This window comes from Nyctibius grandis, chromosome 4 (assembly GCF_013368605.1).
Source record: "Nyctibius grandis isolate bNycGra1 chromosome 4, bNycGra1.pri, whole genome shotgun sequence".
Classification (NCBI taxonomy): Eukaryota; Metazoa; Chordata; class Aves; order Nyctibiiformes; family Nyctibiidae; genus Nyctibius; species Nyctibius grandis.
Genome location: NC_090661.1, coordinates 86,598,341 through 86,618,448, shown reverse-complemented (window position 1 = coordinate 86,618,448; position 20,108 = coordinate 86,598,341). Strand labels below are relative to the sequence as shown.

General features: G+C 37.3%; 1 protein-coding gene and 1 pseudogene across 3 annotated transcripts in view; both read right to left on the bottom strand.

The window, feature by feature from the left end:
- The window catches only part of TBC1D12 (TBC1 domain family member 12), a 49,486-nt gene that overhangs the window by 13,040 nt on the left and 16,338 nt on the right, over window positions 1-20,108 (bottom strand). For 2 of the 3 annotated variants that reach the window (XM_068398158.1, XM_068398156.1), the window contains exons 2-5: window positions 16,534-16,657; window positions 9,683-9,739; window positions 2,188-2,303; window positions 111-193 (exon numbers count right to left, since the gene is read on the bottom strand). In XM_068398158.1, coding sequence (XP_068254259.1) covers window positions 111-193; window positions 2,188-2,279 — 175 coding nt within the window. In that variant the 5' untranslated portion in view covers window positions 2,280-2,303; window positions 9,683-9,739; window positions 16,534-16,657. The remainder of the gene's footprint in view (window positions 1-110; window positions 194-2,187; window positions 2,304-9,682; window positions 9,740-16,533; window positions 16,658-20,108) is intronic. The other variant, XM_068398157.1, reaches the window with a different exon arrangement.
- Window positions 4,143-4,259, bottom strand: LOC137663255 (5S ribosomal RNA; annotated as a pseudogene).

The following is a 20,108-nucleotide window of genomic DNA, read 5'->3' as shown; positions in this document are numbered from 1 at the left end:
TATTAAAGAAGATTGCTCTTTACTGTACCTACTAGTCTACAAGCTAGAAATTACTTTATTTTTGCTGCACATTTAAAAAGAATTATAGTTATTATTGGCAGTTAACATACCTCGTTTTTTAGCCTCTGCCACCATCTCATCATATTCTTGTCGGTGGCGTAAAGCTTCCTCCACTGATTTGGCAGGAAGATTTCTGAAAACAAGTTGTTCCTGAATTCAATACACACAAATGACATTCTGAATCATTTCAAAACAGGTTTTAATTTGGCTTCTCTCTAAGGTGAGCTTTGGGGTTGTCACGCTACCAGTGTTTCAGTAACAGCAGTAGAGGACTACCAGATGTTTACTGATTCTGTTTATTAGTTCTCCTACAGCTTCCCCCAAAGCAGGGTTACTAGATTTGCTGACCATCTGGAATAATGCTGAGATGAAGTTTGCATGAAGTGACAAAAGGGATATACTGATATTCCAATACAGTTATTTATTCCAACACATTTCTGCACATGCATATTTTAATCATTAAATATACCTGCATATGAAATCTACAATGGCATATCTTCAATAAAAGGTAAAGGGTTTTATTCATTACCATTAGCCCTTTAAAACTCCCACAAGAGATAAAAGGTTTACCAAAGGAAGAAAGGATAGATCCCCATTTATGTCAGAGCTAAAGCTAAGGAAGCTTGCTGCAGAACTACAAGTTCACCACCTTAAAATGTGTTTGGTTTTTGGCTGCATAGTGATCCCCTAATTGCTAAACACACTCTTCCTTTTGACCAAGCAGACTGATTCCAAAACAAATCAGAACAAAATGTTTGGTCTCAATCTCTTACCCAATCTCTAGTCTACTTTGGTTCAAAATAAACAGAAGACAGATTCATCATTTTAATATGTCACCCCAAAAAAAAGTTTTCCACCTCCTCTTATGCAAGCAGAAAAGATCACTTTATTATTATTTCCAGTGGAAGTGACAGCAGAATATATTTTCAAGAATGAGATGTGGCAACACATTACACACTCAGGATGGCACCCCAATTTGAAACAAGTGGAAGTGCCATTTGTAAAAACATGTTACTTTGTGAACTGTGATATTTTGAAAGTACAGAAAAGCATCAGCAAGTCAGTTACTGTATATCTTATTCTCCACTATACAGTAAAAGAAATAATGCATTTACAAAAAAATAATCATAGCAATCCATACCTCCGTTCAGGATATTTCTGTCTTAGCATTGAGTGAGCTTATATACTACTAGAGAGAATGTCAAAGGAAACACTGTAGGTTCTATTTTCCATTTCCTAATTGAAATTGATTAGAGCAAACATTTAACAGTGCCATCACAAGCTTTCTCAAGGTGCAATTTGAAAGCTTTGCTCCGTTTGCTTTCCCCGCAGCATGTGTTCCTAGTCAGCAGGTCCTCCTCTTTCCTTCAAATTGCTGAAGGCTGTATAGCTGAAAATACTGACCAATTTATTACATATTTCTCATTACTATTCTTATTTGTACTTAATACAATTTTTATTGCATCTTCACCTGCTGTTTCCTTGCCTTCAGCTGTAGTTTTATGGAGCCACAAAAACATAACTGGAACAGAGGCAAGGAACAGTTTCAGTGAACACTATCATACTGGTACCAACCAAGCAATTAACTGTAGTTGCTAGATAAAAAAAAAAGCATTCAGCATTTGTGACAGGAAAGTATTTCTTGTGTGTCAAAGGCAATTCTTCCCATTCCTGCTGTTACCTACGTAATACTTTTTCTTTTTTTATTAAAAGACTCTTCTGGGAAGCCAAGTCCAGGTTTGCTGAAGTGACAACTGCCACTGTCAAGTCTTCACGACTGGTCTAGAAAATTAAGTTTCCAGAATGGGGGAAGAAGATAGTGCGCTGAGATAGAAGGGAAGAAATTCACAAAAGTCTTCAGGAATTTTCCTGATTAAGGATGCCCACAACACTGTCACAGGCAGCTGTGATATACAGTAGATAACAGACTGGTGGCCCCCTTACAGTGAGAAAAAATACCTCATATATATTATAATATACTTAAAGGTTCTTCTGGAGGTATTTGTTAGGCTATTATCTGGGATGGAATAATCCGATGATACTTTTGTGTAAGACTTGTGAAGTTTAGCTCAGAGGCATATCTAACAAATTCAGTCATCATCAGTTCCACAGGACAATCATACTTACGCTGGTCGATCCTCCAGAATCAAAGCAGTAGTTGAAAGTGGTTCAAATTCAATATTTTTACGTCTTGCTGATGGGGGTGGAGGTTTATACATTCTTCCTGTCCGTGCTTCATATTCCTAAACAACATTATTGATAAAAATTCAATTTCAAATTTCAGCCTCATTTCTAATTAGTATGCATAATATTACTTGTTTAACACTTACTAAATAATGTTAAAATATATAATATTAAATAATTTAAGACAGCAAGGAGCTAACATTACCAGTTGAAATTATTTATAGCAAGACAGTGCAGCTTTCCAGGACTGCTGAGTAAAGACAAATGAGAAAGCAGTTTCTTGTATCAACTTAATCTTTGATCTATTCTAGGTAAGTATTACTACTGAGCATCCAAGGATCAGTTACAGTTAGGAAATGTGCATAATCTTCTCAAACTAATTAGTGCACAAGTATATTTAAGTAATCTGTGAAGCTGACAAAAAAAAAAAAACACACAACAAAAAAATGCTAACCAAGAACGTGTGTCTCTTACCATTTCTTTCCTTTTGATTCTAGCCACTCTTAAGATGCGGTACCCCTCATGTTTCTGAAGACTTTAGCAAGACCATCAAACCCACATTATCCAGAACTACCTACACTGTACTCAGTGACAGTATAACAATATTTATCATTACAAGTCTGTTTCACATAATTTCTCTCAGAGGTTAAAACACACAATCTACTCAGAAGAAATTTTTAAGAGCCTGTAATACACAGAAGATTGAGGAAGGAAGAATCCCATTCCTTTTTCCACAGAGCAACTAAAAAAACACAGAAATATTAGATAGTCTTCATTCAGGAAAAAGGCTAGACAGAGCCAGATGAAAACCTCAAATCTCACATTCCCTCTTTTTTAGCCTCTGTAAATAAAAAAATACTGCCAAGTTACTGGGAAACACAATCTTATGATCCAGCAAATCTTAAAAGGTCATCTGTGAGAAGAGTTTCAACTTATTCCCAAACCAAGTTAGCTTGTGGGTTCACATTCTCTTTAGGCATGAACGCTGAATACTAGTTTCTCTCCAAGTCTTCCACGTGCTGGAATTCAAACATAAAATACTAAGAGCTGAAAAATCATCTTTTTAAGAGAAGAAATTCAAGGTACTTTAGTAATGTACTTTCACAGACCACACAGCTCTATTCTTCAGCCAAGTGAGCTCTAACTTGTTGAAGTTTTTTTTTAATCTAAAGACAGTTTGTTCTTGTGCAAGCTTTAATAATTGGGTAAGTTAAATTCAGTCTCAGATTAACCAAAATATCTTATGTTTAAGTCACCAAAAATAAAAAATTGATCAATTACTAATTAGGTCATGTATCTTCCCAATCAAACATAACAACCTTCTCTAGAAAGTGCTCCCAGAATCTCACACCTAATACACAGCTTCTTGTACACATTAGTTCTCCCAGGGAGAAACAGAGGGCTTTACACATTCAGTGTTCATTGATGGCATTATAGAAACTTAGCTGACAACTTTAAAGCTATTATATAGCTTAACAGTTCAGTACATAGTTGAAGTCCATAAAGTTAAATGTGGAAAGACCTCTTACAAACACAACGCAGCCTAAGATTTCTAGAGAAGGCACAAAGTGTTTGCCCAACACTAAGGTAGCTTAAAGCTTTCTGCTCAACAGCCTCCTTACCCTATCCATTTTAATGATCTCTAACAAGATTTCTGTTCTTCCACGTTGGGCATAATACATGAAACGATCCAAAAAGTATAACCTCAATGAAATCATATTAACATCTTCTCAAGAGGAAGTTACCACAGAATCACTGCAATTGGAAGGAACACCTGGAGATCGTCTAGTCCAGTCTCCCTGCTCAAAGCAAGGTCAAGTACAGCAGGTTGAGCAGGGCCTCGTCCAGCCAGATTTTTAATATCACCAAGGATGGAGATTCCAACTCTTGCTAGGTAGAGGCTACAGCACCCAGTATTCCCAAGTGGTTTCCCATCCAAGTACTAACTAGGCCCAACCTGTTAGCTTCAGAGATCAGAGGAGATCGGGTGTGTTCACAGTGGTAAGGCCATATGCATTATATGATGCTACACTTTTCAGACCCTGTTATCTGGACTTCTTGCCCTTTTCTTTTTCTAGTTTGTGGGAGTCAGAAGAACAATTGTTTAACTGATGAGAAAAGGTGATTGCACCTCCACAAAACAAACTAAAGAATGGTTTTGAAACATTCTCAGTATCTTTTGAAATGTTCCCCTCTGCTCTCAAGGCTTCAGCTATCCTTCCAGCTATCCACCCTTTAACCCTGTATCATACTCTGCCCTGTGGCAGCATACCACATAAGTCATTTTGTTAGCGCCACGGAAAGACAGGCACAAACCTAGAGCAACCAGCCTACTATTTCAACTACAGAAGAAGCTCTGTTGCTTTTCTGTCTTCAAAAAAAGCCCAAATACGCACCTCGTAAAGAAGAGTGAGCAACTGTTTGCTATCATCATTTATACATACATTCACAATAAAAACCTAATTCTTTAAAAACACAATGACTTAAAAGTTACTAGCCAACTGTTCTTAAGTACGACTTAGTTCTAAATATTTCTAAGTCTCTGGCCAAGAACAGTGGTTATACAAATTTCCTAGAACATATGCCTCTCCTGAAGGATAATTCCCAAGAAAACTTTTGATTGAAAATAATATGCACCCAACATCATTTGGCACATTCAAACAAGTATCTTGAACAACTGGACATACAGGATAGATAGAATTCTGTTGTAATTCACATAAGCACAAGAAAAATCAGAAAACCGACATTCACTGTATGAATGAATATATTCTTAAGTCTAAAATTATTTCATTCCACCTATAACCACAGAGACATTGTAGGCACTCCTGCCATGCTTTATACCTCAGGCTACCCTAGCACATTCTTAAGTTAGGAATGCATCTTGTGATAGCACCCAGAGGTCAGCATCCAGACCGCAGTACAGTAGCAATGTCATCTCTCAGATTCTTGGTAGAATTTCTGATTTACTTTCACACTTTTCAGTACTTTGTAACAGAAGCCACAAAATCAAGTTCATCTAGTGGTCAGAGATAAGGAAGCTCAAACATACCAACCTTTTCAACATTCCTACATACCTAATTTGTATGCAAGTTAAATAAAAAAGGCACGGCAAGATGGACATTAGAAATGAAGCCGCTCTCATTTTTTTATTATAAGCAACACACGTGAATGGTACAGTGCTTCTGGCTATTGTACATGCTAAGACTATAGACTGATGATGATAGCCTATTTCCACAGCAACAGAAAAACAAAAAAAAAAGTAAAATCTTCAACAGAGATTTCCACAAAAGGCAGAACTCATCACCCAACTGTGCTTCTGGAAGTAAGCACACTTTATGAACAGTTGGTTTTTGCAAGAAAAGAACACATGAACAGAGAGGGAAAAGAGTAAGTGTTACTAGAAAGAGTCAAAGCAGAGACCAAAATAGCTTCAGGCTCAAACTGTCCTGGCTGCACATTCCCCAAGATGAAATATATTCTGAAGTACCAGAACTTCCCAATGGAAGCTTCTTCCTCAAGAAACCTGTGCTCTAAGAAACTTATTTGAAGATTAGATCCTAGAACCATCAGGCATGCTGTCCTGGTTTTGCTGGGATAGAATCAATTTTCTGTCCAGAAAAGTTGCATTTTTGAGAAAACTGCAGCACTCAATACAGTGGGAACAAAGTTGATAAGACACTTTGTTTTAGTTCGTGGCCAGCCATGGTATGCAGGTTCCCATAGTGACCAAGGCCGTTAGCAGTTTCGAGTTAGACAGGTGCTAAAGCCAGGAGGAGTGAAAGGCAGGGCAGATGTCCCAGGCTGGCTGACAGAAGTATTCCATACCATAAACATCACACTCACTATAAGTTGGAAAGTTTGCTGGGGACGGCCTCTCTTCTTAATGGTCGCCATCCCTGGAGGGTCTTGCCCGTCATTCTGCTCCGCAGGCCTGCGCTCCCGTTCGTTATGACCGTGATGCTCTCACTGGAGCTGTGGTGCTCGCAGGGTTTGACACCAGGCCTTCGCTGCTGGGAGCGTGCAGCTCACGACCACTGTACGGGCTGAGTATGACTCTGTGTATTTTATGTTAGCGTTAGTATTAATATTAGTTTTCTTATTTTATTAAATCTGTTTTCATTTCAGCCCACAGGTCTCCTTTTCCCAATTCCCTTTCTCGGCTGGGAAGGGGTCACTGGGTGATAGAACAGATGGTTATTATTTAGCCCCAAATACAGGCTAAATGGAGACATGTACATCGAACTCATTAGTTTGTGCAACTAAAATACTCATTTTTTCTGGAATATTTTGTATTACTAGATATAAAGAACCCAATAGCTGTAACCATGCATTTGATGCTGAATCTAAAATTCTTTACACGGGATAACAAGCTCGAACTGACATAGAATTTCACTTCAAAAGATGTGAGCTAATTCTCTTCCGCAACAAGGTAAAAATACAACTTAAAGTCAAATATCTTGACAAATGATTAACATGCATGGCATATACCAGAGGACAAAACAGTTGACAGCTAAGATTCAAGACTATGTAAGACCTGTTTATGTAAAAAAAATAATTTTGGAAGTGTCACATGTATGGTTTCAGTAGCTTAGGGAATGTTGTTAAAAAATTATTTATTGCAGCATATCTGGTATTTATTAGAAGTTACAGGAACATTTCACAATCCCAAAATAGATAAAGAAAAACAAATCTCAGCTTTAATAGAAAGTAAGAATAGTTATCTCCTTATTAAGGCTGGAACTGCATCCTCTCATCTACTGCCAATAATCAACCTGTTAACAGGCTAAAAGCATGTTTTTCCTGAAAAACATTGTGACAATATATTTAAGAGCACTTTGCTATGTGGAGGGACTTGTATTTCCGGTATTTATTCCTACAAAAATATAGATAAGCCTATTAACCGACAGACAGGTAACAGGTAAACGGGGCTGGGAAAAAAGTCTTTTGCTTATAAACTGCCTTTGTTCTTAAGAACATAAAGATATCCCAAAATTGTATCTTCTTTAAAAAACAACAAAAAAAGACCCCACACAACAAACACACACTCCAACAAAAAAAAAACCTGGTGTTTTAAACAAAAGAAAAATAAACCTGCACAAGTCTTCATTGCCTGCACCTTTTGATATCTGCATGGAAAACATACAAAACACAAGTTCCTTTCATCCTTCCTCAGAAGGACCATATAGGACAGCTAGACCATTCACAGCTGTTTTAAGTATCTCTAAACAGCACTGGGTTGCGCTGTGTAACATATACATAATTGCCCATAGCTGCTTCTTCCAGCATCTAAGCCAGCTAACTTACAGAAAGGAAAACCAGCTGCATCGCAACATTCCAAAAGCATTAGTCGACCTTAAGCAGGGTATGCTTGTGGGGATAAAGTATTTAACTAAGTGTGCACATGATGATTCAATTTTAGAAGACAAACTTGCATCTACAGTGCCCAAACTATTGAGCTTTAAAGGAATAAATATCGACCATGAAATTTAACATGCATCTTGCTGGGATAATCCTATCTAGGATCCAACAACAAAAGCTGAGCTCCTGGAAATGAGTAATAAAAGCCTTATTATTACAAGGATTACAAGGATTGTGAAAGTCCTCACAGTCCTGAAAGTACCAGTTATACAGATTAAGCACCACAGATCAAATTATATTTTAAGTATGCTGGAGGAGAAAGTGACCTGATAGGCAACAACTAACTTTCACTATCTTAAGGATTGCCTCCATTTAAAGTAGATGTCAAGGCATACTAACACTCCAATGAAACCAAGCATGCACCCTGTGTACGACAGTTTCTTTTAACGTGCTTTACTCCTCCAAAATTCTAAGCCTGATACTGAAACAGGTTTTATTCAATCAATCATGATTTCTATTGGGGAAACAACAGGGATTGCCATATATCCTGCAAGTAGTTTTAAACCTCTCTCCCTGCTACACACACATGCACCTCTGTGGAGCAGATGGGCCTCTAAAAATATCTATATGATTATTTTCACAATGTTGTACAGTTAACTAGAAATATCATCAGAAAGATTATTTCCCCTCATTTCAATCAAGGTTGAACATCCAAGAGTGGATGCACTAATAGAATGGCTTAGGAGGGCACCCATCTACATCACAGAATCACAGATTCTGTGATTCTGTGATTCTGTGATCTACATCACCTTAATAAAACCAATAGAAAATTTAGGTAAGAAGAATTTCTGCTAATGGATAAGGATTCCCCCTCCTATGTCATCATGTGTGCCCGCCCCCCAGGTTAAATGTTAAAACTGCTGAGCTAGTACTAGTTACGAGGTGATTATAAACAAAGACGTGCTTATAGCCAAGAGTAGATGTCACTGAAAAATTCTGAGTCATAAACTAGACATTTTCCCAGAACTAAGAATACCAGATGCTATCAGGACAGACAGAACAGTACACTCTTTCCTAACTTGCAGGAGATATAGCAAGAACCTATATTGGAGGAGGGAAAAATACTGATCTTCACACAGTACAAAAAAACAACCAAACAGACACTGAAGAGTTTCTGGGTCAATCTTCCAATGTAATGCCATCCATATTCAATTGCTTGTTTACTTTATTTTTTCCTCCATTGGATATTTAACAAGTTGCATCAAGTTTCACCTCTTATTGTTTACGAAAAGACATGAAGCCAGGGGCTTCTGGGCCCACTAAAGAAAAGCTGAGAGTGGCTGGACCATGTAATATAAACTACAGGCATCACGTATCAACTAGCAGCTACATTATTGCTCTGTTTCACAAAGCCAGATCCACAGAACTAAAAAGCTAACTTGTACTGTTCCTGTTTAACATAGATTTAATGGGATTACATTAAAAGTTTTCAAAGTAACAGGCATATGCATTGGACTAATTTCAGAAGGATACCAGTCACAGCAAATAGAAAACATAACAGCATATAACAAAAGTTTCAATAGCTACAATTTTCTAGGTTTTCAGTTTCATATTGGAAATAGTAATTAAAAGCACCTGGAGTTCTGAAGTGCCACTGTTAATAGCTTGCGCGACTTAGTGACAGGGGAAAAAAGGATTCTAGCATATCAGTTTTCAAAGCTAATACAAGGTGTTCAAAAATATTACAAGTTAAGCCTTTTAACAACTTTTACCATTAAGCAAGGATGAACAGCAAACATAGAAAGTAAACTACTGTCAAGCTCTAGCATTACCTATTTCCTGATATTCAAGAACATGCAATACAAACAATAATACTCTAGCACTTTAAGTTGTTAGTGAGATTCACGTGTGAAGTTTATTTGTTTATTTTACTAATGGTATCTAATGAGTTGATGGTTAGTGCCATAAAATATTCATGCTACTGTGAAAATGTGATGTTTGTTCTATTTGAATGAGTGCTACATAGTCTCATGCACAGCATTGAATACAACTAGAAAAAAATATATATTAAATTTCATACCCCTGTGTTTAATAGACTGAGAGCAGATATTGACGCAACACTGCCAGAACTGTCATCCTAATGAGAAAAACAGAAGCAAAGCCTTAGTGAATAAATGAAGGAAAAACCATTACAATATAGCAACATGCAAGCCAAAATTTAAATTCACATGGAGAGTATTTATACTCCATGTTTGAAGAAACATAGATGTGGCTGTTCCTTCTTCTTCTCCAGCCTTCAAAATATACAAAAACACATACAAAGACTTCCCCCTTGTGCAAGATGTGTATAGATGTCTATTGGACTATTTTTCTGTTTTAATTGAAGTTTTATATTTTCTACAATCAGCATTTTTGCCTGAAGGGAGATTTTTTTCCATGGCATGTCTCAAGTGCCATTGAATAGCACAGTGACTTAGAGCAGGTCTTTAAATCCCCCACCATGTTATAATCAGTATTTCTAAACTGAAAGCTTAAAAGTGGACTACACCTCAACCTCACTGGTGAGACGATGGGAACTAACATACATTTGTAAGGCTTTGAAACAGTCACTTAAATTAAGAGTAAGATTCTAAGCAGTGGTCTAAAACCCCTCATACCACACTGGAGCAAATCAATGAGGCAAAAGCATGCCTGACTACAGGAGACCCTGTACAACCACAGCTCTGCAGGTTTCCATTCAAAAATCAAAGCTGGTTTTCTAACTGAAAAGCCAAGCTTAATGACAGTGCGCGGGGAAGACAGAGCCATTGCTTTTAAGCATTGGATTACAGCACCTGGAAGAAGGAAAATAAGCTTTTTATCATGCCTTCAACATTATTTCTTAACATACCTGCACTGTTTTTGTACCATGCATACCCCACACTAATAAAAAGCATTTTAAAGGCTTCTTTCTCTTTTGCCATACTATTTTCTCTTTTTCAGTACTGAAATACCATGCTAGCCTCAGAAGGATAAAGCTTGTATTAAAAACCAACCAACCAACCAAACAAAAAAAAAAAAAAACCAAAAAAAAAAACCCAAAAAAAAAAAAAAAAAAAAAAAAACAAAAAAAAAACCAAACAAAAAAAACAAACCACACTTCAAAAAAAAGTCCACGAAAGACAGCATCTTTACCACCTGAATCTTTTTTCTAAATCCTATCCTTCTGGAATTTGATACAGCCTGCCTGGATAATGATTTTGCTATCACAGCACCTCAAGCTCACCAGCATAAGTCTGCTTAACCTGCAAAAGCTCACTTCTTAAAAATAATTCTTTTTTCTTCTTATCTGTTTCATCTTTTGCTAAAGAAATTCAAAGGCCCAATAGAGGGGGAAGCATCCCATCAAAAAGAGGATCCAGAAGACCAAAAACATCTAGTGTCCCACCAAATCAAAGTAAAAGAAGTTTTGTCATTTTTATTACCTTCAGATTGTTTCTATATTCTTTGTTTCCCCAAAACCCAGCAACTTCCAAAGACAGAAATGAAAATCTGTACACTGCTTATGCTTGCTTTTTCAAGCTTTAGGAATAGAAAGTTTGCTTCAATACTCTTTGTAGTTGACCTCAAAGACTTTTTAAAAAAAACAGCAATCAGAAGAATTCATATCAGCAGAGTCAACACCTCTGCGGTATTTTCAAAATATTAGTCCAATGCTCACTGTAGAGTACTCCTCTGAAGATACATTCATGCCACCAACATAGCATTGACATCTTGAGAAGTTCTCCTTGACAAGTTTTCCTTGTCAAAACAGCTGGATAAGCCCTGGTACTAGGAGCTAAACTGTATTTTAGATCCTTTATGCAAGTGAAAGGAGAGGCGCTTGTCTCACTGAGGTCCTACCAGTTTCATTACCATTTTACTGACAAGATAATAATTGCAAAAGTCTAAAACACTGGGGAATATCTTTGAAAGACTTCAATGTAACACTTTGTTTTACCTCTAGCATAGCATTTAACTGACTACATGTGAGACTCTGGAAAGATGATGGACATTTCTTGAGAATCTGACTGCTACAGCATCTACAAAGAAGACCATCACAGCCTTCTCACTGCTGTTAGTAGACAAATTGTTATTCAGGTATTATATGTTCCTTGCAAGACCCAATAACCCCATTTATTGTCTGTCCGAAGTTTGTTACCAACATATTTCTACCTATATCTGCTAATCAGGCAGAAGTCTTGCCCTTCTCTTCTCTCAGTAGTAGTGCAAGATGAGCCAACGTGACCTCTATGTAGATAACTATCTGCTTAAGAACACTCCTATAAGAAAGCATCTAGCACTGTATTTACTTACTTATTTCAGATATTCAAGATTTGTTGACAAACATGCCATATACACTTTTTAAGCATTAGGAGCTTCATGCATTGTTAAACTGAACCAACAAAGACTGGAGGGAAGAGTTAATATTGCAAGTTAGAAGGTCTGAGTCGTATGAAAACTGATTCAAGATGCATCTGTTCCTCTGAAGAGAAACCTCTGACAACTCTTGTCCCTGGGAGACCATGGGAGTTGTGCTGATTCAGTGAATGCAATTTCTCCATTAGATTTCAGACTGGAGATAACGACATCAGAAAAATATGCAAGTGAAGACACTATTTTTTAGCCCTCAAATACTGTATTTTACTTTTTTTTTTTTTTTTTTAAGATCAGAGCCACCCAAAAATATTTTCAGAGGTTAGTTGTAGCACAGTGACCCAGTCATCAAGATCAGAGGTAGTGTTTAATGGACTGTCTAAAATTAATACCTTCCATTTTGTACACCAGGTGACAGCTTTTAGAAAAGACAACTTCACTTCTGAATAGGCAATCATTTCTAAATCACTGCAAGCTTTTCATGGGGTGTCAAATTTAAATAGAAGCTTTTTTTCCCCCCCTCTCTTATTTAAGGCTGTCACTGACAGTACTTTCTTAAAACCGCTGATAAAGTGAATTTGGTGTATCTTTTACTTTTCTTTATCTTACGATGTGTATTGCTGTATTTTGAGTTTACTTTAATTCAGGCATATTAGGAAAAAAAAAATCACCATGCTGCTTTAAAAAAATAAAAAGTATTCAACACTGCTTTAATAAAAAGCAAGAGCTAAACTTAATGACTTGATATTCAGAATCATTTTGATCATAGATTAAAAGCTCTTTTCGTTAACCATAAGCACAAAACCTGAAATTGAGCTTGCATTTTTAAACAGAATTTGCGGTTCAGTCAATACACACCAAAATGTTACACATCAGTCCGCAAGTCAGTTTCTGCTTTAAATGCGTCTATATTAAAATATTCCGGTTTAATTTAAAGCAGATTTCTGTACAGGCCAAAAAGAATTTACCAGACTGATCATTAATGACCACATACTTCTTATATAATAGCCAGTTTTATTATCTGCAGTTCATGAAAAAAGGCACACTTCCTAAAACCATCAAACACATTTGACATTTGCAGTCCTAAGGAGTTGCTATTTTCCCTTTTTAAAAAACAGTGAAGGAAGGAAGCCCAGAGGAGGGAGATGTCCAGCAAAAGAGTTGGCCGCGATCGCATCCTGCTTGGGCAGGTCTAAAGCCAAGGAGAGCCAAGCGTGCCAGCAGCTGCGAGCGGGGAGATGCAGCTGCCAAGAACTTTCAACCCCTGACCCAGTTCGAGCTAGAGCATCCCGCCCAAAGCATGCTGATGGCAGCACAGCTGCAGGGGACTCTGCCATCTCCCCAGCCTGGCAAACCCTGCAGGCTGCTTCTCGACAAAAATACTTATCATCTTCTACATATGCTAAGAAACTTGCAAAGAAATTATTTACAGTAATATTCATTAGACAGTCTCTGAAGGCAGAGCTGGCTAGCATCGTCGTCTGAAGAATGTCTGAAACAGTATCCCAAATTAAGTTTCCAGCTTTTCTTGGAAGTTATTCAAGATAATAGAATCACTACCCAACTTCTCTGTAGAGGCATATATAGCAATGTCTAGCTGATAGACAGTGACTGGGAGCCACAAGCATTCATTTAAATGTAATTATCAATTTACCACATCATCCTTACCAAAACAAGGATAACACAGGAGGCTTCCATCAGCCAGGAAACAGGGCATGCGAGCTCTACCACCCTTTTGACTATAAATACACAACAATGCATTTTTTTCTTGTTTTATTAATAGAAAAGTCCTTTAAGCTTCACAATATTGCCACAAAGCTTTGATATAAGTATTACCGTTACCCAAAAGACTTCCTCCTTCAATTAATTATGAAGCTTTTCCTGTCGTGAGCTAATTTTTCCTGCAAAAGGGCTTGTTAAGATCTCATCCTTCATCTGAAGGATGCTGACTCATTACTGAGTTTCCTTAATCAAGGGTTTATTTGCACCCTCCCAAAGCTGGCCACTGGCATCAGTAAAGTCACAGAACTTTGTGTTCAACCATGGGGAGTGCCATAGCTGTTCAGGAATGACAAGATCTGTTGCTAATAATAAACTATTGTAAACTCCCTCACAGGCAGCTTGCCTACAGCTTAAGCCCATTCTACTTGCATAGTCTTACACCTAGAAGCTCATTTTACAAAAGTTGGTAAACAGTGAGTAGCCATTTTTCTGCCCATGGATGGCTAAAAAAATTGAGAAAAAAATACGGGTTTTGTGTTTCAGAACACACTTGATCGCTTGATTTCAATTTAGAAAGCCAATGGGGAAGTTTGTAGAGACACTCCATGTAGGATATGAAGTATTCTGCCAGGTTCATAGAATTACTTGTGAACAGAACATATTAACTTCTTAAAGGCCTCATAACTGCATTCTTGCCTATATTCTTTTCACTCACCTGTCCTGCATAGCAAGGAATTTAGTCTAGGGACTTCAGTCAGCCATTCAAAAGTGAAGATACTATTTTCCACTGATCTTCAATAACCAAGTGTGCCTATAGTCATTCTAACCTATCACCAGCTTAGCAAATTTGAACATTTTTGGGAACAGAAACCACTGGCTTTTCTTCAAAGGCATATGTACAAGGAGCTGTGCAAGACATTTGACATATGTTATATATGGAGACGTTAGGGTCACCTCTCAATTTAAGAATCAAATTTTCTCAGGTATTGTAGATCTAACTCCATGCAGAGTATACCATCAATCTGGATCCCCCTTTGATAACCATATATCTTAGCTCCTGATGCTTTACCTGAAGACCATGCATGCTTTACTAAATTACAAGCTAAAAATATTAGCTATTACTGACACATTACTCAAGATTATATAAATCCAGTAGTGACCCTAATCTGGCAACCATTATAACACAAACCACATGACTAGTGGCCAGGACCAACTCAATCATGTTTAAAGACAACACATTGTTTTAATATATTTGCTTTTCTGCCGCTTCAGAGAAGTTAAAAAAATGGGAACACTAGAGTTTAAAAGCAAAACAGTCACTGAGGGACAACAGCATAAGAAAATAAGACCACTTCTTCTTGGTCTCCAGAACAAACACCTTCATTACTAGAAAACAGGAAGCAAATGACTGGTAGCATTGTGCACACTCTCCATTTCTCAGGATGGAAGAGACATCTGGATTTTTACCACAGTATTTTCATAGCACAAAGCCAATAGCATTCGTCTGCAAGTAAACTAAAAAAGAACACTTGCCCTCTCTCACCCAAAAAGGGAAACCATTTAAATAAGTAAAATTGTATTTGAAAATGTTGAAAAAGCACACAGTTCACTTCAGAGTAAATAGCACTTGCTGCAATCTCATCATTTTCCTACAACATTTCATAGTGTGACAAGTTCCATTACACTGAAGTCCTTCAAAAAGAACCTCTCATTTTTCTCTTTAGTTGCTCCCAAGAGGCCCTCTTCACCATGAAGCTCTCTAGAAGATGGCTGAACACTGCTTCATTCACAGCCATTTGCACCTGCCAAACACATCAGCTTATATGGAATTTGAGAAGGTAGACAAAGAGAAAGCAGCTCTCAAGAGATTCAAGTTACTGTTTTCACCAACACAAGGGACATTCACATTTCTTAGGTCAACAAATCTTTGAACTTCAGGATCACATGTTAACATTAAGTTAACGATATATTACCAATTGCTCATCTTTAAAGACTATGCCATTTTATTATTATTTTATCAAATTAAAGACAGATTCCACAGCAATGAATATATGGAAGTGCAACTTGGTATCAGGGGAAGAAAATCAGAATTACCTCTCTGTAGTACCCCAGTAATTCCAGAACAAGTTCAACTTACTGTACTATTTTGAAACAAAAATACCTTGAGTAAGATTAAAAGTCTAAGTGAAACAAGATTACATGTTTCAGAATTCTAAGCAATTTGTCACAAGTTACCCAGATAGTAAGTCTTCCAGGCAAGAAGGACTATGGAAAGATGAGTTAGATTTTTAAAAAGCAGTTTTGTAACACTAGAATATCCAAGAATGCTTTAAGAGGATAAATTTTACTAGATTAACATGTAGTTTGAAGAAAAACTGAATATACAAGTATGACTATGGTTTTATTGGACACAACTGGCAAAAATAACTCAGAACTGAATGTCATAAAGGAAGCCTAGAGTATTTCACAATCACTTTACCATTAAAAAAATGGTAGCATATGATGTTAAATCAGGCAAAATTTTATGCGAAGTATTAACAAAAGTTCTGATGTTTTGACCTAAACAGCTTAAAAGCTTTTTGAATGTGTATCACCTTTTTATAAGCACTGAGATGTACTGGAGAATGTAATAGATAATCTAAAACTGAAACTCCTTCTCAGTGACTACTACTCTTTAGACAAAACCCCAAAAGAGTCTTCCCAGAGCACTCTATGGTTGTATAGTAACAATGTGGAGATAACAGCAGAGAACTGCAATACCTATGCATTGATTTTTACAAGTTCTGTACTTAGAGTTGTGTGATGTTTACTCACCTGCTGAATAACTTTGGAATCTTTCGGAAGGTTTTCCCTAGGTGGGACTTTTCCAAACAACTTCCAACCAGGAGCGCTTTGGACAGCAGGTTTGAGTTCCTTTGCCCTTTTAGTGAAAAAGTTTCTGAAAAGAAAGGAGGGTTTTCTTTTTATTATAAGCATATAAACAAATTATATTTTTACCCACTTTTATTTAAATCAAGTTCACCACTGTAGTGATTCACTGCTCAGCAAATGCATAGTGTGCTACCTTAGCTTTCTCTTATACTTTAAAATAATTAACTTGAAGTGGAGCAGCTTTCATTACAGGTACTTTGATGCTAATATTTGTATTTAACACTCAGTTCTACCTCTGAATTCTAAGCTACTTTATGCAATATCAGAGCTCTTTTAGTAACACCACTTTCTTAAATGTAAGTTGCAGCATGCAATAGCTCTCAGACTTTTGTTTGGGGGTTGTTTTAGCGTATCTCATGGAGCTATTTGGAGACTGAAAACAGCTGGAAATCACTGTGTAACTTACCAAATTCTTCAAGAAAGAAATTGTGAACTACTAGCAACATTTTCTGCAATCTTCACACCTTCAACTTTCATAACATGGACTAGAAAACCAGGGAACATGCACACAGTTTCAGTTTAGTAGATAACCTTTGCCAGTGCCCAAAGCAATTACACTCAAACAGGCTGACGACTGCATTGCTCTATTACTTCTTAGAAAGCCAACCATTACGAGATCATACTAGCAAGCATTCGTCTAGATACATGGCTGTACTACTTGACTCCGACCACAAGCTCCCACAGAGCACGCTACGTATGAGTGCTTTGAAAATTAAAGAAGTGCATTTATTCTGAATATTGAAAATTTACTTTCCAGAAACTTATGAAAAACTCCGAGGGATCACAGTTAAGATACACAGTTAGGTAGTCTGTAAGGTTACTTCTCAGGATGCTCACAAGTTGACCTCTGAGCAAACAGAATATGGAGCACTTTTATTGGAAGATGTTTGTGCAGTGCTAACTAGCTAACCTTGTACTTTCACACTCTTCCTCTGGAAAGAGATTCCCAGATTTATTCTTCACTTACAGCATTTGCTGTACTTTAAAATATATTTCCTTCTCAAATTGAATGCATTCACATTTGTGCACAGAAAACAGTCTCTTAGCTTTGCCCAGATAGAATTACCATGCTTCAACAACAAAAATCTGTCCAAAAAGTGCACAGTCACTCTTAAATTCCAGCACTGTCAGGGTCTCTGACCATGCAGCATAGTTTTACAATTAGGAACTGTTAGTGCTTGTAAGACATATAGCTTTCAAATACAAACTATCTTTTCAGTTCCCAGAATGTTTTTTGTTATTTGGGAAATAAGCAAATGCCTGTCACAAAAATCCTTTTTGTGCAAGTCTGAGTGAATGGACTCTACAGATACTTGTGTGTAGTTGAAGATCTAGCCACGAGAAAACAGCAAGCTGGAGAGTAGTAGATGCTGATCAAGTGCGAAATTCGCCCAAGAACCAGTAAGGTCAAGACTAGATGTCCTGTGGAATCCAAGAAACTTAGAACACAAAGGCTCTGCTCAGTCTGCCCAAGGCCACCAGCACACACCACCATCAACAACAGCTTGTGGAAAAAAAAAAAAAAAAAGACCGCATTCAAGAAAGCAGCAGCTGCTATAGGCAGGCAGGGAGTAAGGGATTACATACACACCTGATGAGAGAGAGTGCGCCTTGAGAGATTTTTTTGAGCACCCACATAGAAGCTGTTGGTGTGTCAGTACACCCCTCCACTTCTGTGGAGGTCTCCCAGCTGTTGTTCCAACCCAGTAAGTGAGTAGGCATGTTTGGGAATAATTGCTTGCACTGTATGAATAGTTACCTACCTAGTGCCATTAATGGGATCAAACTGTTGCTATTAAGAATAGCTTAGTGAATGCAAGATGTTCTAGTAAGCATTAGTTGTGATCCATGCATCCCACAACTCTGTCCCCATCAAGGAAACTTGCAATATCTTAGTCCACCCCTGTGGAAGCAAAGTACGCACCCAGGTCACCAAAATAGCGGATTCTGACACGTCACCTGGAAGGAAGGGCTGATGAAAAAGCCAAGCCATGGTACCAACATCTTTAGAAGACACTGTCCTCAGTCAGTCCTAGGACTGCATACCATTAGTGAAATGAACAGGTCCATCCATCAAAGAAAAAAGATGCAAAAAGTGTGCTTACATAAATAACAGCTCATTTCACAAGTACAGGACACTTCTCACAGTGTTTTATATTGTCTTCAGGAGGAAGGAGTAATGTTCAAAGAATCTTCAAGAAAACAAGACTAAGTATTCTACAGACCAACATGTCACTAAATACTACTCTACAACCTTGCCCTTAAATCTGCAGCGACTGCATCAGCTATATTTGAAACTTAAGTGGAGGATATTTTTTCCCCAAAAGCAGGTATAAAAGAAGATACATTCTGGAGTAGCAGTCTTGAAATACAAAATAGCTCATGCATCCTGACTTCATGGATAGCAATAACCATCCAGTTTCTGCACTTACTACGGAATACTACCAGGATTACCTGGCAGTTCAGCTCCATTGCTTCTAGCACTTGTGGAAGCTGAAAAGATGTACGCCTTTAACATTGATGGCAATCTGTCACTGTATCAAAGCTGTTTTATGATTAACCAGGAAGCTGGCAGATTTAAAAAGGAAAAACATGTAAACACACAGAAGGTTTTAATTAATATTTCTGTACTAAAAGATTTAGGCATGCTCCTGGCTCTTACAAGATTCGATTTTTTGATTTTTCTAAAAACAAATATAACATTAAAACAAACCATCCAGAACGTAGTCCCCACCATAATGAATCTTGAAGGTTTTTAAAATATTCTTTGGTGTACTGAATTAAGCAAAGGCTTGTTTCGCTTTTTGTGAATGCTCAAGTGAAAATATACAATTTTACTTTTATTCAGTAGAAACTCATTGAAGTCTGTTTCTCGTGAAGGCAAAAAGCTGGTCAGACTTATCAGAACGAAACTTTCATAGGAAATCTAATCCAAGACAAATTAATGGGAGGTTTACAAATAAGCTTTGCTGAAGATGGAAGGACACTTTTAATACATTGTTTTGGCAGCTAACAGTATCATATCTGATGTGTTGTTGACAACAGTAAAGCCTTACAAAAGCCCTGTTAAGTGACAGCATCTGTGAATGCTTACAAATTGTATTCACTGAATTGCAGAAAGTGTACTAGATTCGATATATTTGTTGCTTCTTAGAATATTCATGAGTTTCACTGATCCCAGGAGAAGTCATCCATTGAGATGAACTGAAAAGTCAAAAGCATTTTGGTACAGAATCTCAAAATCCATTTGAAGACTTCAAAATTCCTTAAAAAGAAGCCTACACTTTAGAACTGAACAGTGCTTTCTGTTGAAAGGACCTGTGGGATACAAGTATTAAATTAGTTCATTGAATTAAGCTCTGGTTTACAAAAGCCCAGTGGAAAAGTTGCAAGTTTTTTTCCCTGCTAGTTTTACATAACCACACTGGAACACATATTAACACTCTTAAATGACACTC